This window comes from Spizellomyces punctatus (genome assembly GCF_000182565.1).
Source record: "Spizellomyces punctatus DAOM BR117 chromosome Unknown supercont1.1, whole genome shotgun sequence".
NCBI lineage: Eukaryota > Fungi > Chytridiomycota > Chytridiomycetes > Spizellomycetales > Spizellomycetaceae > Spizellomyces > Spizellomyces punctatus.
This window is the reverse complement of record NW_015971537.1, coordinates 2,090,279-2,102,380: the sequence shown is the minus strand read 5'-3', so window position 1 is coordinate 2,102,380 and position 12,102 is coordinate 2,090,279. Positions and strand designations below refer to the sequence as shown.

General features: G+C 48.4%; 5 protein-coding genes across 6 annotated transcripts; 2 read left to right on the top strand and 3 right to left on the bottom strand.

Moving 5' to 3' along the window:
- The first annotated feature begins 205 nt into the window (after positions 1-205).
- Positions 206-2,771, top strand: SPPG_00822 (pentatricopeptide repeat domain-containing protein). The gene has a single exon (XM_016749151.1). The coding sequence runs from the start codon at positions 224-226 to the stop codon at positions 2,705-2,707; it is 2,484 nt and encodes an 827-aa protein (XP_016613193.1). The 5' UTR covers positions 206-223; the 3' UTR covers positions 2,708-2,771.
- A 19-nt stretch (positions 2,772-2,790) lies between these two features.
- Positions 2,791-5,233, bottom strand: SPPG_00821. 2 transcript variants are annotated; one of them, XM_016749150.1, is made up of 12 exons: positions 5,082-5,233; positions 4,731-5,022; positions 4,578-4,665; positions 4,365-4,494; positions 4,145-4,301; positions 3,947-4,073; positions 3,770-3,884; positions 3,661-3,701; positions 3,530-3,595; positions 3,365-3,463; positions 3,251-3,295; positions 2,791-3,181 (listed from the first exon to the last, which is right to left on the bottom strand). In XM_016749150.1, the coding sequence occupies exons 2-12, from the start codon at positions 5,015-5,017 to the stop codon at positions 2,888-2,890; spliced, it is 1,449 nt and encodes a 482-aa protein (XP_016613192.1). In that variant the 5' UTR covers positions 5,018-5,022; positions 5,082-5,233; the 3' UTR covers positions 2,791-2,887. The 2 variants fall into 2 exon arrangements, with proteins under 2 accessions (XP_016613192.1, XP_016613191.1); XM_016749149.1 differs by having other exon boundaries at positions 5,109-5,233.
- Positions 5,234-5,305: 72 nt separating this feature from the next.
- SPPG_00820 (uncharacterized protein) lies at positions 5,306-8,301 on the top strand. The gene is made up of 3 exons (XM_016749148.1): positions 5,306-5,416; positions 5,496-5,567; positions 5,654-8,301. Exons 1-3 carry the CDS (start codon positions 5,401-5,403, stop codon positions 8,155-8,157), a joined length of 2,592 nt encoding a protein of 863 aa, XP_016613190.1. The 5' UTR covers positions 5,306-5,400; the 3' UTR covers positions 8,158-8,301.
- SPPG_00819 (uncharacterized protein) lies at positions 8,114-9,247 on the bottom strand. Its single transcript, XM_016749147.1, has 5 exons — positions 9,138-9,247; positions 8,826-9,066; positions 8,655-8,759; positions 8,461-8,594; positions 8,114-8,401 (listed from the first exon to the last, which is right to left on the bottom strand). The coding sequence occupies exons 1-5, from the start codon at positions 9,229-9,231 to the stop codon at positions 8,226-8,228; spliced, it is 750 nt and encodes a 249-aa protein (XP_016613189.1). The 5' UTR covers positions 9,232-9,247; the 3' UTR covers positions 8,114-8,225.
- A 1,301-nt stretch (positions 9,248-10,548) lies between these two features.
- On the bottom strand, positions 10,549-11,889 carry SPPG_00817 (uncharacterized protein). The gene has a single exon (XM_016749146.1). The coding sequence runs from the start codon at positions 11,782-11,784 to the stop codon at positions 10,753-10,755; it is 1,032 nt and encodes a 343-aa protein (XP_016613188.1). The 5' UTR covers positions 11,785-11,889; the 3' UTR covers positions 10,549-10,752.
- Positions 11,890-12,102: the final 213 nt, after the last annotated feature.

Below are 12,102 nucleotides of genomic sequence, written 5' to 3'. Positions count from 1 at the left end.
TCCCCCGTTTGTTCCTAGTGATCAGCGGTGCATCTTGTCGTTGTTCTTGGTTCTTCAAAAGCCTCAGATGTGCAAGCGAGATGCGCAATGGAAAAAAAACAAGAAAGCCTAGCGGGTCAATGAATTTCACGCGAAAGCTCCAAAATCCTCCGATGATAAAATTAAGGGTCCGATTATAAAGCCAATTAGGACGGGCTTTTTTGACATTTGATCTACTCGACAAATGACATTGCTGGCAAATCTCAAATGCCTGCGCTGCCTCACTGCTCGCCTGACAGCCCCCGAGCACCTGCTGCTCAAGAATGAACAGACTCTGCGCAGGCCATTGTTGTCACATCGAGGTTTTGCATCGAGTGCAAACAAGTACCAACACGGTGAGCGAAAACGGGGAAGAGGGCACAATAAGCAAGAAAGAAAAGTCAAAATCTTCAATGGGTCAATAAGACCAGAGTTGCCCGAGCGACCGCCAGAAGTGCGTTACGACTCTCGTCGCAGTGGACCACGGCAACAAAAAACGTGGATACCTACCAAAACCAATAACGATACGACGAATCCGGACCACGAGGCGGAACTCGATGCGTGGGAAGAAGGCTCAAAGGTGTATCCACCAGACATGCCCGCCTTTGAAGCCGCGCTAAAAGCTAATGACCGAGTCGGAGCCTGGTTAAAGTTCAGAGATATTATCGTAGACGAAGGCGAACGTACCAAACTGACTATACCGCAATTAACGAAATTGATGAAGCTCCTTGTTCAACATGATCCACCAAAGACTGAATTCATGTACCAAGTCTTTGGCATGATGAAGCAACTGGGTCTTTCACCGACTACTCAAACCTTCAACCTGTTGATGAGGGCCCATGCGCAAGAAGGCAAAGTAGCAGAAGCGAGACGTGTGTTGACTGAGCTGGTTGCGGCTGGATTGCAACCAGACATGCATACCTATAACCTGTTCATGAAGATGTATATCGAATCCGATAATCTGAATGCCGCTGTCAAATTTTTCAATCGCATGGTGGAAGAAGGCGTCGCCCCGGACGTAATGTCATATAATACGTTGATTTCTGGTTTTGCGGCGGCTGATCAGCCTGAGATGGCCTGGAAATACTACGAGGAAATGACAGATCTTGGTTACGAACCCAACGCGGTAACGTACACCCATCTGATCAAAATGCACACGGCACATCAGGACATGGAGGCTGCGGAGAGATGGTTTGCGGAGCTAAAACAGAGAAAGATAGCGCCTGACAGTTTCATATACTCAGCCTTGATGGGAGGTTATGCACGACTGGGCGATAATGAGCGAGTCAAGGAGCTCTTTCGTGAAATGGTCGACGCCGGATTAGCACCTGACAGGCACATTTACACCATTGCTCTTCATGCAAAGACAAAAGTGGGCGATGTGGAGGGTGCCATTCAAGATATTCGTGAGATGATAAAGGTGCAGATACAACCGGACTCTGTAACGTATCAATCATTGGCGTCTGCGTTGTGTAGTGCAGGTCGCATCTTGGATGCAGAGAATCTTTTGATAGAAATGCGACGAAACGGTAACCAAATCTTTCCGAGCATTTACCGGACAATAATAGAGGCGTATGCGAATGCGGGACAAGTCGAGGACGCTGCGCGAGTTCTGGAACAAATGCAGCTGGATGGGACACCAGTCAATGTGGCCATGTTGAACGTTGTGCTAGAGGCAGCCGCCAGGACTTTCAATACGGAAGTGATGGAAACCTACTGGGACAAACTCCGGCTTGGGATAGCGCCAGGTGTGAAACCGAACGCCAGAAGTTATGGCATCGTACTGGAAGGTTACATTGTCGTAAACGACGCTGTAGCGGCAACCCGGATCTTCAACGAAATGATACAGGCCAATATCGAGCCAGAACCAAAGATCTCTGTTGCACTGATCAATGCCAATGTACGCTCGAGGCGCTTGGTTCCAGCGGTGTCAGTCTTGTCAAGAATGCGCCGGTCAGCAAAGTCTGATGTACACTCGGTCGGACAGGCGTTCATAGAGCACCGGGATGAATTTGAGAAGCTGATGATGACATTGGGACAGGAGATTGAGAAGAGCAGAGTATCGGCGGAGAAGAAATTGGATGTATCGCCTGTCGAGCGCAAGGAGGCGTTGCACAAGTGCGACCTGGTGATTGCCCTGTACGAGGTGCTTACGTCTGGAGATGTCGCACCACCAGAGCAGGCTTACCGATACGCAATGGATGCACACAGACGGAAAGGTGACCCTATAAACACTGTACGCATCTTTACGGACTTGCATCGGCTCAAGGAAGAGTCGGTCATTGATATTACCGCTCCTACCGTCACTCTACTTTTGCGCACCGCCCTTGAGTTTAAACTGGACAAGGTAGCAAGAGAGGCAGTCAAGCTCGTCGAAAATGCAAAGCTACCACTAGACAAGGACGGTTATGCTGCAGTTTTGCAGCTTTTGGCTCGCAGCGGCATGACGAGCAAGATCATGAGTACAATGCTTGATATGGTTAACGCTGGATACCCGTTGGACGGGGTATTATACAGTAAAATCGTGAGAGCCCTTCGAGAGACTCGCTCCGTAGCTACTGGTGAGCAAAAAAAGTCACTTCGAAATGTTGAGGGTACCTTGGGCAAATTTGTGGAGGAGCACTTTCCAGAGTTGTTGGAAGATGTAGAAAAGGAGGAACTAGAGTTCCGACAATCACTTTTACCTTAGTGTTATACAAACCTTTCATGTATATTCTGGCACAATATGAATTTAGCATTTTTCTTCATCATAATCACACACCCATGGATGATTGCTTTTGTTTGAAAGACTGTTGCGCTCGTCCTTTCTATATTTAAGTACAATTGACTCGTGCAAAGGCTCCCCCTGTCTTTCTCATTACCATCATGATCACCCTTGGTTGAGTTTCTTCCAGTTGACTATACTTCGGAAAACAAACTCCACAATATGTTTCGCGGTGCGTTTGTCCGCATCTAATCGTTCCGTTACGCCCAGGATGTGTCCGCATTCTCGTACGTAGTACTCCAGATCGTCATCATTGCATTTGTTGGTCAGTTGAGCTAAACGGACGCGTTCGCTGGCAAATGCATCGTCTAGGTCGAAGAGCTCGAGAGCGGGTGGGGGAAGGTCGCGGAGAGTTGGAGGGAAAATAGCGGGTTGCAAGGGGGGAAGCGGAGTTTCAAACTGCAAAACGCAACAGATTTCATTCAATAAACATCATCTATTTGGAAAAAATCGTTAAGGGACACCTACTTGTGGTTGTATTAGCGTCAATGGCTCTTTTTTTAGTCGCAGATCCTGTGTAGTGGCGATCATCTCTTAAATAACCATCTTTCGCAAAGTTTAATCAATTCATGGCTGACGCACCTCGTAAAGCTGAACCGCCGCTGGTATCAAGCTCGTATCAAATTTAAATAGGTTCATATCGAAGAGGGTTGTAAAGTCTTTAGGGAGTTCTTCGCTTTCCTATGAGGAGAATCGAAGATATTAGCCTGCTGCTGATGGGGTTGTGATCCAATATTCAACACGGACCTGCAAACATGATCGGAGCGTTTCGGAAATCTGTGCGGTTTCGGGAAGGTAGTAGTAATCCGATATCTAGAGAAAAAACGTTTGGTTGGCATGGAAGTATGTCCTTTCAGAGAAAGAAACCGATTGCGTACATCTGGTTCGTTGGCGTCGATGCTATTCAGTATGATCTTATCTAGGACACAGACAAATGTGTTTGTGTGGGCGATGATGACACAGCAAACAACCTAAACTACCCCGTACCTGTCGTGCAAAACTGTATCAGCACATCCAGTAGCTTCCCGTTCTCCTCCTTCTCAATGTACGTGTCGCAGAACATTTGTGCCGATGCTACGACAACAAGCTTCCCCCTTCCATTCTACCAAACTAAACGAATCAGCATGAATGCAACTAGTATTTTGTCCGTCCCGCAACGCTTACCGGATTAATGTATGCAGCGCCAACTGGACGGTTCAACGGGTAAGAGACTGTACCAGATGAGAGAATGGGTATGGCAGGTTTTTGTACGTTGAGGGTGGCACCGTAAGGGTAGACGAAAGTGAGGGCACTGAGAATGTATTGTGTTGGTTAAAAAGGCCGGCAATGTGAACAGAATTCAGACTTTTAGTGACAACGTACTAGGCATTGAATTTGCCCGTTTCTGGCAATCCTTCCAAGGCAGTCGGCCCCACTTTCTTTCCTGCTGCCCGATTAAGCTCTCTATTCAATACGCCATTTGACACATAGACTTCTTTCGGATGATGGTACTTGTAGTACACCGTTCGTGTTACGGCATCTTTTCATGCGAGTAGTGCCTTAGCATTGGAGAGCATTCACTATTCTGATATGGGGTTGTTACCTGGATTCACCGTCATCCCGTACTCCTCTAAAAGATAGTTGAAGTTTGTCTCAAACGCGGTTTCCCCTCCTTCGCCAGTTAAATACAGTATAGATCCTCCCCGATCCATGTAAGCCTTCAAGGCGCTGAACTATTACACGTACATAAAAATATTGCCACATGCGATGATTAGTTCCGACTTCTTCTTCAACAATGGAGTCTATGGATGCGTACCTCTGCCATCGTAAACTTTTCCCTTGGAGCACCAAAGATCAAAAGGTTGGTATCCACTAGTTTGGCTGCGTTCATTTCTTCCTTGTAACTACACGTATAAGGATTAGTTTCCATCCGTTATTCTTGTTGACATACAATGGTGAAGAGACATACAGCCCAATTTTGTATCCGTTCCTCAATCTTCTCTGAAAGACTTTCAACCCATTATTTGGCGTGTATGCTTCTTTTTTGCTGATATTGAATAGTACACTGGAAGTTCCCTTGTCTCGCTCCTTTCCTGCGCCTAGCTGTGGATCAACAGAGGAAAGTCCAATGGCAGACGTTGTGTCCATCATATTGGTCATCGGAGGTCCAAATCCCTTTGCCGTCCTGCCAAACGAGCCGACATTGCCCAGGAGAGCTTTGTGACCAAGCGACATTGATGGATCTGAGGATAGCATCTACTCTGGTGTACGTGGATGTCAGTTGGGTGATGATGGTTTGACGCTATGATAGATTCCCCACCTGCAAGTAAATTAACAACAAACCCACCTTGAAAACTCACAGTGTGCTCACTGACAAAGCTTGTTTGCGACGAGTTGGCAATCTCAAGTGGGTATAATCCTTTCCAATAAGCAAAGAATGCCAGACCACACCACCAGCGTTTTCAAAAACCAAAAGCCCAGCAAGAAGCGGATGGACGATCGTTGGTTTCGCTTACGATAGAAACGCGTCCGACGGGCTTTCAGTTTATTGCCCTTTATAACCGCCTGGCGACGAGTTTTTTGGGCGACTTTCTTCAACGAATTCTTCTGCGGAATTTTGAACGCATTGGGATTCCAAGATGGCTGCTTCTCATGGTAGGTTGCACTGCAAACTTGAGAAAAGAGGCCGGTCTTTTTGTAGTGGTATGATCAGTAACAAACGCATCTGCTTTAGGATCACCCGACATTCAAGATACCGAAGCAAGTCAAGGGAACTGGGAGCGGACGATTGAGGACCTGACTGCAGGTAACTTATTCACGACGACATCACTGTTCTTTGAATATGTGTGTCTCCTGTATTCAATTGCTCGCCCTTTGATATGGAAAGGATAGAGCTGCAAAAGACGAGTTTGTCTGCTCAGGTCCTCCTCAAGCGCGCCGCAGCGTTCAAAGCGGTGAGCAAGTATGATGAGGCTCTCAGAGATATCAAGACAGCGCTCAGCTTGGACCGAAATAATGCAGACGCAATCAACGCGATGCGGGATTTGCTTAGGACAACGTCAGAGGAGACGGCGTCAAACAAGGTCTCGCTGAAAGGCTTCCTATTACAGGCTACCGGCTCTATATCGAACGATGATAAGGACCGACTAAAAAAGACGCGACAAGCGTTTGAAGCCGCACAACGCTTAATGGTGCTTTCCAAAGAGCCAGATGTTTGTGGGAGATTAGTGAAGGAAGGTGGAGTAGAGCTTTTGTTTCCTGCAATGATACGGGAGCGCGAAACCAATGGAGAACAGGGAGCCCCATCGCTGCAGGCTGCTTTGCTTTCCATCATTGGGAACATTGCAAACATTCCGGAACACGCTCCCCTGTTACTGCCATACATTACAGAGGAAACAATCAGCCTGTTTTTGGGTGAACAGGACGCCATGTCCGTGCAATTAGCGACCGATATTGTGTCAACTCTCGTCCTTCAAGCATCTGGTCAATTATCACAACTAGGCCTCACTGATAACGCGTCCTTCATCATCAAGACTCTCACGCGGCGACTGGCGCCATCGCACAGCGACGTTGTACGGGTTTCATCTTTCGGTGGCCTGATTAAGGCGATTGCCAATGGAGATCTCGCCATGGCATTAGTGCGAAGCTCTGAGAACGTTGCTTTATTTGGACTGGTTGATGACAGTAACGAGAAAATACGCGGCCTGGTCCCGGCCGCGCTCGCGCGCATCTTTGAGCAAGTTGACGACAAGCACGAGAAGGCAGTCCAGGAAGCGTGCTACAGACTCATTCGAGACTGGCTGGACGGAGAAAATTCTAGTAAGAAATCCAAAGGCTTACTTGCCCTTGCTGCGGTTTTCCAAGCTCGCAGCTCATACGGGAGTGCGATCTTGATGAAACCTGGCTTGTTGGAATCAATAATGGATTGCATCGAATTTGAGCCAGTAGAAATCCAACTGGCCACCATAGAAGTACTTTCAAGCGCTTGTGCGGAGAAGGATTGCAGGACCCTTGTGGCCAATACGTGCTCACCGTTTCTGCAGAAAATGATCAAAGAGCAGGATGGTCGGTTGCGGAGTGCTGCCTCTGTAACAGTGACAAAACTGGTTTCTGCAAATAAAGATTTGGGAAAGCTTGTTGACTTGAATCCTTTGACTATGGCTGAATCATTCGTCGTCACTCTCAGTGATGGCAAAGCGGATACTACGTCAAAGCTGCGGGCGGTAGAGGGACTCGCGTACTTGACTATGCAGCCTGCCATAAAGGAAAAACTGGCATACAACCTCTCCTTTATGAAAACTTTATTGGGATTTGTCACGTCGGAGGATCGGGCACTACATTTTGGAGTAGTCACCATTATCGCCAACCTCACATCCTACCGGCGGAAGCTTACCCAGGAGGAAGAACAAGTCCGCAAGTTACGGGAGATGGCAAAGGACATTTCTGTAGAGAAGCCTGACCCCCTTGACGATGATCTTCCCGTGGCCAAGCGGGCGCTCATGGCGGCTCAAGCTGGCGCCATATCCGCGGTGGTCCACCTAGCCAAATCAGATAGTCCCCGAATTCGTGATACAATATCCCAGATATTTCTAAACTTTGCAACCGACAAGCGTCTTCATGGCGTTATCGTGCAGCAAGGTGGGGCAAAAGCATTGGTTGAGCTCACAAAGAGCGGAACTCCAGAGGGCATCGCAATCGCCGCTCAGGCTCTAGCAAAAGTGGCCATTACCGTCGATCCGAACTTAGCCTTTAAGGGTCAGCGCGCTGCCGAGATCGTCCGACCGCTTATAGCACTATGTAATGGTGAAAATGGGCTACGGCAATTCGAAGCACTAATGGCACTCACAAATTTGGCGAGCATGAATGATGAGGTTCGCACAAGAATCGTACAAGCAGGCGGGGTAAAAGCCATGGAGTATCTTCAATTTTCTGACAATGAGATGATCAGACGAGCCGCGACGGAAGCGTTATGCAATATGATGTTTGACCCACAGGTATATAACAGCTACGCGAACGCGGGTCAATCTCATAGACTTCGAATGTTTGTGGCACTTTCGGATGCGGAGGACTTTGGAACAAGGCGTGCGGCAGCCGGTGCGCTGGCAATCCTGAGTTCAAGTGAGAATGCTTGTAGACTCATAATGGAGGAAAGTCGCGGGATCGAGGTAGTCATGGGCATGGTCAAAGAGGAAGAAACGCATGCGGAATTGCATCACCGCGGAGTGGAATGCTTGAAGAACCTTGCTAAGGCTAACGCGGATTACGCACGCCGATTAGAGGCGGCGGGTGCTGTCAAAGCATTAAAGAGATTATTGTTAGCCAATGATGAAGCTGTTGCCCATGGAGCGGCAGAGGCGTTGTCGAGTTTTCAAGATCAGGGCATTAGCATAATGTAGGGCTACTCATGGGAGCAGTTGATTTTGTATTATAGCGTGTAAGTAGATAAATAAATGGGATCTTCATTCTATGCCTTTTTGTAAAAGAGAAAATCAAACAGCTGAGGTTCTAGAAATTCCCCGCTGCGATCAACCATGAAACCCGTTCTATGCGTTTCTGGCTTTAGGATAATGTAGGCTCGGTGCCCAGCAACTTTGGAGAATGTTGAAGTCTGGCCCTTCCAGCGATCTGCTGGTGCTGCATCTGTGGATAGGCTGATGAGCGCACGCCAGCGAATTGTAACGCCCAACGTCGCTACTTACCGCCGTACTTGTAAGCCCGTTCCCAAGTTCGCAACCGTCTTGTTTGAATGACGACGCGGTTTTTGCCAAGGAGGTTGCTAGTATCTATCCCAATGTACTGCCCTCCTTTCAATACCGTCAGCGCTCGAACTCTCCTAGAATAAGAGTTATAGAAGAATACTCAAGGATATTACCAAACAATCAAGCGTTCATACCGTGAGCTCCATAAATGTACTGCAGCCGCAAACAGCCCCCCAATGCTTAGACAAAAAGCAGCAGCCCCTGTTCGCTCCAGTCTAGGCGCCAAGACGTATTCTTTACTATTCATAAAGGTACGATAGAGTCAATATGAGAACCAATGAAAAGTGTCAGCAAAGCTCACCAACCTGCCGTCCGGATTCTCCTTTGAGACTTGAAGCTCTCTCCAGCACCAGTCAGCAAACGTCAACCACAGAAGCAGTTGGCCCCCCGCACAAAAGTATGCCACCCGGTAAAACGACTGGTCGGGGTTCTCATATAGTAGTGTATCATTGGTGATGGGACGCGGTCGCCAATGTGTTGAAGCTTGTTGGGAAGGTCTTGTCGAGTGACGACGGCATTCTTGTAGTGACCAGGTCCGATATGGGACTTGTTTATGACACACTTCATGTAAGACAACATGCGACACGACGATGGCGAGTATTTGAACGCGCAAGTACCTTTGATACGCAAAGCGGCTTTGAAATGTAGAGAGGGACATGCGAGAATAGCTCCAGGTGTGGGTGAGCGAAGAACGTTGAGCAGATGCCTCATTTCTGTAGGTGATCTTGGAACGAGAAGGCAGCATCGCGCAGGTTGGATCGAGCATAGCAACAGCGTTGCTAAGGAGGGGCAAGTGACAAAAGTCCATCGTAGAGATCAGCGTGAGAAAATGGCTCTCAAATCGCCCAATCGCCCCGATGCGCTCCCACGACCACATTCTCTGCTTCTTCCAACTTCCTCACCGCTATAAGCAGAGCGTTGAAAATCCATACTTTGATCGCCTAAGTACGTTTTTAACACCTCGCATCATTTCCTACCGCGCAAAGATATCCAAACAATGGCCGCTGTGCAGAAATTATTGGACAATCGAGGACGGCGTGGTGTCAAAACACCCAAAAGGATGTCCAAAAGGAAGTGATTGTACTCTTCGGCATGATCAGCGCGCAGTTTCATGGTGTTCAAGAGGTCAATCCTGCAAATTGCGAGCGCGACGAGAGTGCTTTTTTGCTCACTCTGACAAGAGCGACTGCTTAAACCTGAGACCGCTAATGACGGAGATTTGGCGACTATGTCACGAGGGAAGATCGCGTACACCACGTCTTACGACGAATACCCGGTCGACTTCAATACCCGCAGGTGGAGGCAGTAAGAAGGGTGATACAACGTTGCTTGATCTGCCCGATGAAATACAGGCGCAGATATTGGCCTCTGCCATAAGAAGCTATGATGACAGAGGCAAGTTATCAAGCGTGTGCAGAGCATGGTATCGATTATGCAATGAAGAGGTCGTGTGGGAAAGGGTGTTTTGCGTTCATTTTGCATATGCCCTATTGAATGCTCAAGACCCAACAACAACCAATAATCGCATGCTTCGGCGAATGTTTTACAACGGTTTTAGGAAAGGTAGCGACGAGAAGGATGAGAAGAATGGGAATGTACCAAAGCGAGATCTATCAACGATCGCATCTATCGGTCCATCAAGGAATATGAAACTCTCGCCTGGCGTTTGTTCCTGGGCTGCCCATTTCAGTGACCAGGTTCGCTTTGACATGGGTCTGTTTCAAACCCAATCACTAGACAACGATCTTGCCTTCTTTGTCATCACGTCGATTGGTCTCTTGTGTTCCTGGACCTATACCTCGTATGAAGAGACTAGACCCACCTATTATCTTTTGGATTTCACGGGAACCCTGCGTTTCTCAAATTGCGTAAAGCTATCTTATCATGGGCTGGCGTTCTCCATCGCTGTCATTGCCACGTTCGAGCATGGGATTCTAAAGCACTGTAAGCTATTGCGCGGTTGACTGTGACCGTACTTTGTCGTCATCCCATGTATCTTCTTGCATATGTAAATAAAATCAACAGAGCGCATTTCCAAATTGATTTCATTATTGACCTTATTACTAGCGGACACGAGTTTAGCTGGAACGGAACGTACATCACTGCCATGTTGGCGCAGCACAAGAGGATGGAAATAAGATGCAAAGGAGTATTTCATGATAACAATGTACACAAATGATATTACAGATGTCTATCCCCGCCAGTTGTCAGACCGCATTCTATAAGGTGCTCTCATTCTTTATTATCTGGCTCATCTCTCTCCGACGGCTTGAAGGAAAAGCCTCCCTTACGGGAGGGGGTTGTCTTTCCAGTTTGCATTGCCTTCAGAATATTGAGAATGCTGCTACTTGTTGGGGGCTCGCTGGGAGTTGCATTCGAGGAAGCTTGAGAGAAAAGGCTCATGGAATCTCGCTTGACCTTTTGCTGCTTCAGCGAATTTTCAGGAGGGAATCCCAAGACTACCTCAGGCCGTCCAAACTCGTCAAACTGTGCATGTTCTACTACGAAATTCATTAGTGGATTCCTGTCTGCCTTATGTCCGCTGAACTCGTTGTTCTTTTCCCCTGGTTGCTGGCCCCTGTGCAGGTAAGCTACTATTCCACCCACACCAATAGCCCAATGCTGGTTCCCTCTCGCCGCGAAGGAAACTGTATTCAAGAGTCGGCCCTTCACAGGTTTCTCGCTCTCTTCCTTGGCGATACGATATGTCGGTGGATGTACCGGCACACCTACGGGAGTGTCTGAGGCGTAGGTTCCCTCGATCGGTCCGGTAACATTGAGGAACTCTGTCCAAGTCCCGCGATCAAACGACTGGGAGTTGAACTCTTTTCGTCGGCGTCGTGCTTCTGCCACCTTTTCCGCCCATTCCGCTGGTGTCATTTTCGCCACGTGCTGGGGCCTCGGCGTCCAGTCCGCAGCCTTTCCATTTACCGTCTCCAGACGTGCTTCGGGATCTCTTGCAAATGAATTCATTGCCTCTGCTCTCGCAGGTGGAATCTCCCCAACGGCCGGCATGAGTTCGTTCCATCGTTCCAAGAGTCTGACCCGATCAGAGGCGGACTTGTACTTGGGAGCTTTCGTCCAAGGATGATCATGCTGTGAGACTTGCACGTAGTGAATTTGGGTATTCTTTGGTAGGTCATGTTTGAGGCCCCAGTTTCCAGCGCCTCTTTGACTAAACGGTGTTTTCAGTGCCTGCTGACCGGTAGAGTCGAGCGCCGCAAATCCCGACGACCGAAAGAGGGTAGCAAAGCTTTGGCTCATGGTGAATGCAACAGGGGATGCAAGTAGAGCTCTCAGGCAGAGCGTAAATCTCGCCGCCAACCAGCTTGAGATCCTCCCGCGAACTTGGGTTGGCTTTGCAGATCTGGTTAACATGTCATGGTAACCGCAACGCCCAACGACCAACCTGACAACCGCGTTGCTATGGTCCTTCCCAAAACGCAGCGGAAGATGACATTTGCATCGCATTGCGACGCCTTTGAGCTGTGTGCGTTTTTGCTATGCCCCGTCTATGGGAAGGCAGGACGTTGCTCAGAACGCCTCCAGGAATTCACCAGGAATTCATGAAGTGGCTTGAAA

Coding starts and splice junctions, on each gene's coding strand:
- SPPG_00822 (XM_016749151.1), top strand. CDS start 224: ATGACATTGCTGGCAAATCTCAAATGCCTGCGCTGCCTCACTGCTCGC.
- SPPG_00821 (XM_016749150.1), bottom strand. CDS start 5,017: ATGCTATCCTCAGATCCATCAATGTCGCTTGGTCACAAAGCTCTCCTG. Junction 4,495..4,577: donor AAAAGTTTACGATGGCAGAG/GTACGCATCCAT, acceptor TACGTGTAATAG/TTCAGCGCCTTGAAGGCTTA. Junction 3,596..3,660: donor TCGACGCCAACGAACCAGAT/GTACGCAATCGG, acceptor TTTTTTCTCTAG/ATATCGGATTACTACTACCT.
- SPPG_00820 (XM_016749148.1), top strand. Junction 5,568..5,653: donor GATTGAGGACCTGACTGCAG/GTAACTTATTCA, acceptor TGGAAAGGATAG/AGCTGCAAAAGACGAGTTTG.
- SPPG_00819 (XM_016749147.1), bottom strand. CDS start 9,231: ATGAGGCATCTGCTCAACGTTCTTCGCTCACCCACACCTGGAGCTATT. Junction 9,067..9,137: donor AGCCGCTTTGCGTATCAAAG/GTACTTGCGCGT, acceptor GTCATAAACAAG/TCCCATATCGGACCTGGTCA. Junction 8,760..8,825: donor AAGGAGAATCCGGACGGCAG/GTTGGTGAGCTT, acceptor CTTTATGAATAG/TAAAGAATACGTCTTGGCGC.
- SPPG_00817 (XM_016749146.1), bottom strand. CDS start 11,784: ATGAGCCAAAGCTTTGCTACCCTCTTTCGGTCGTCGGGATTTGCGGCG.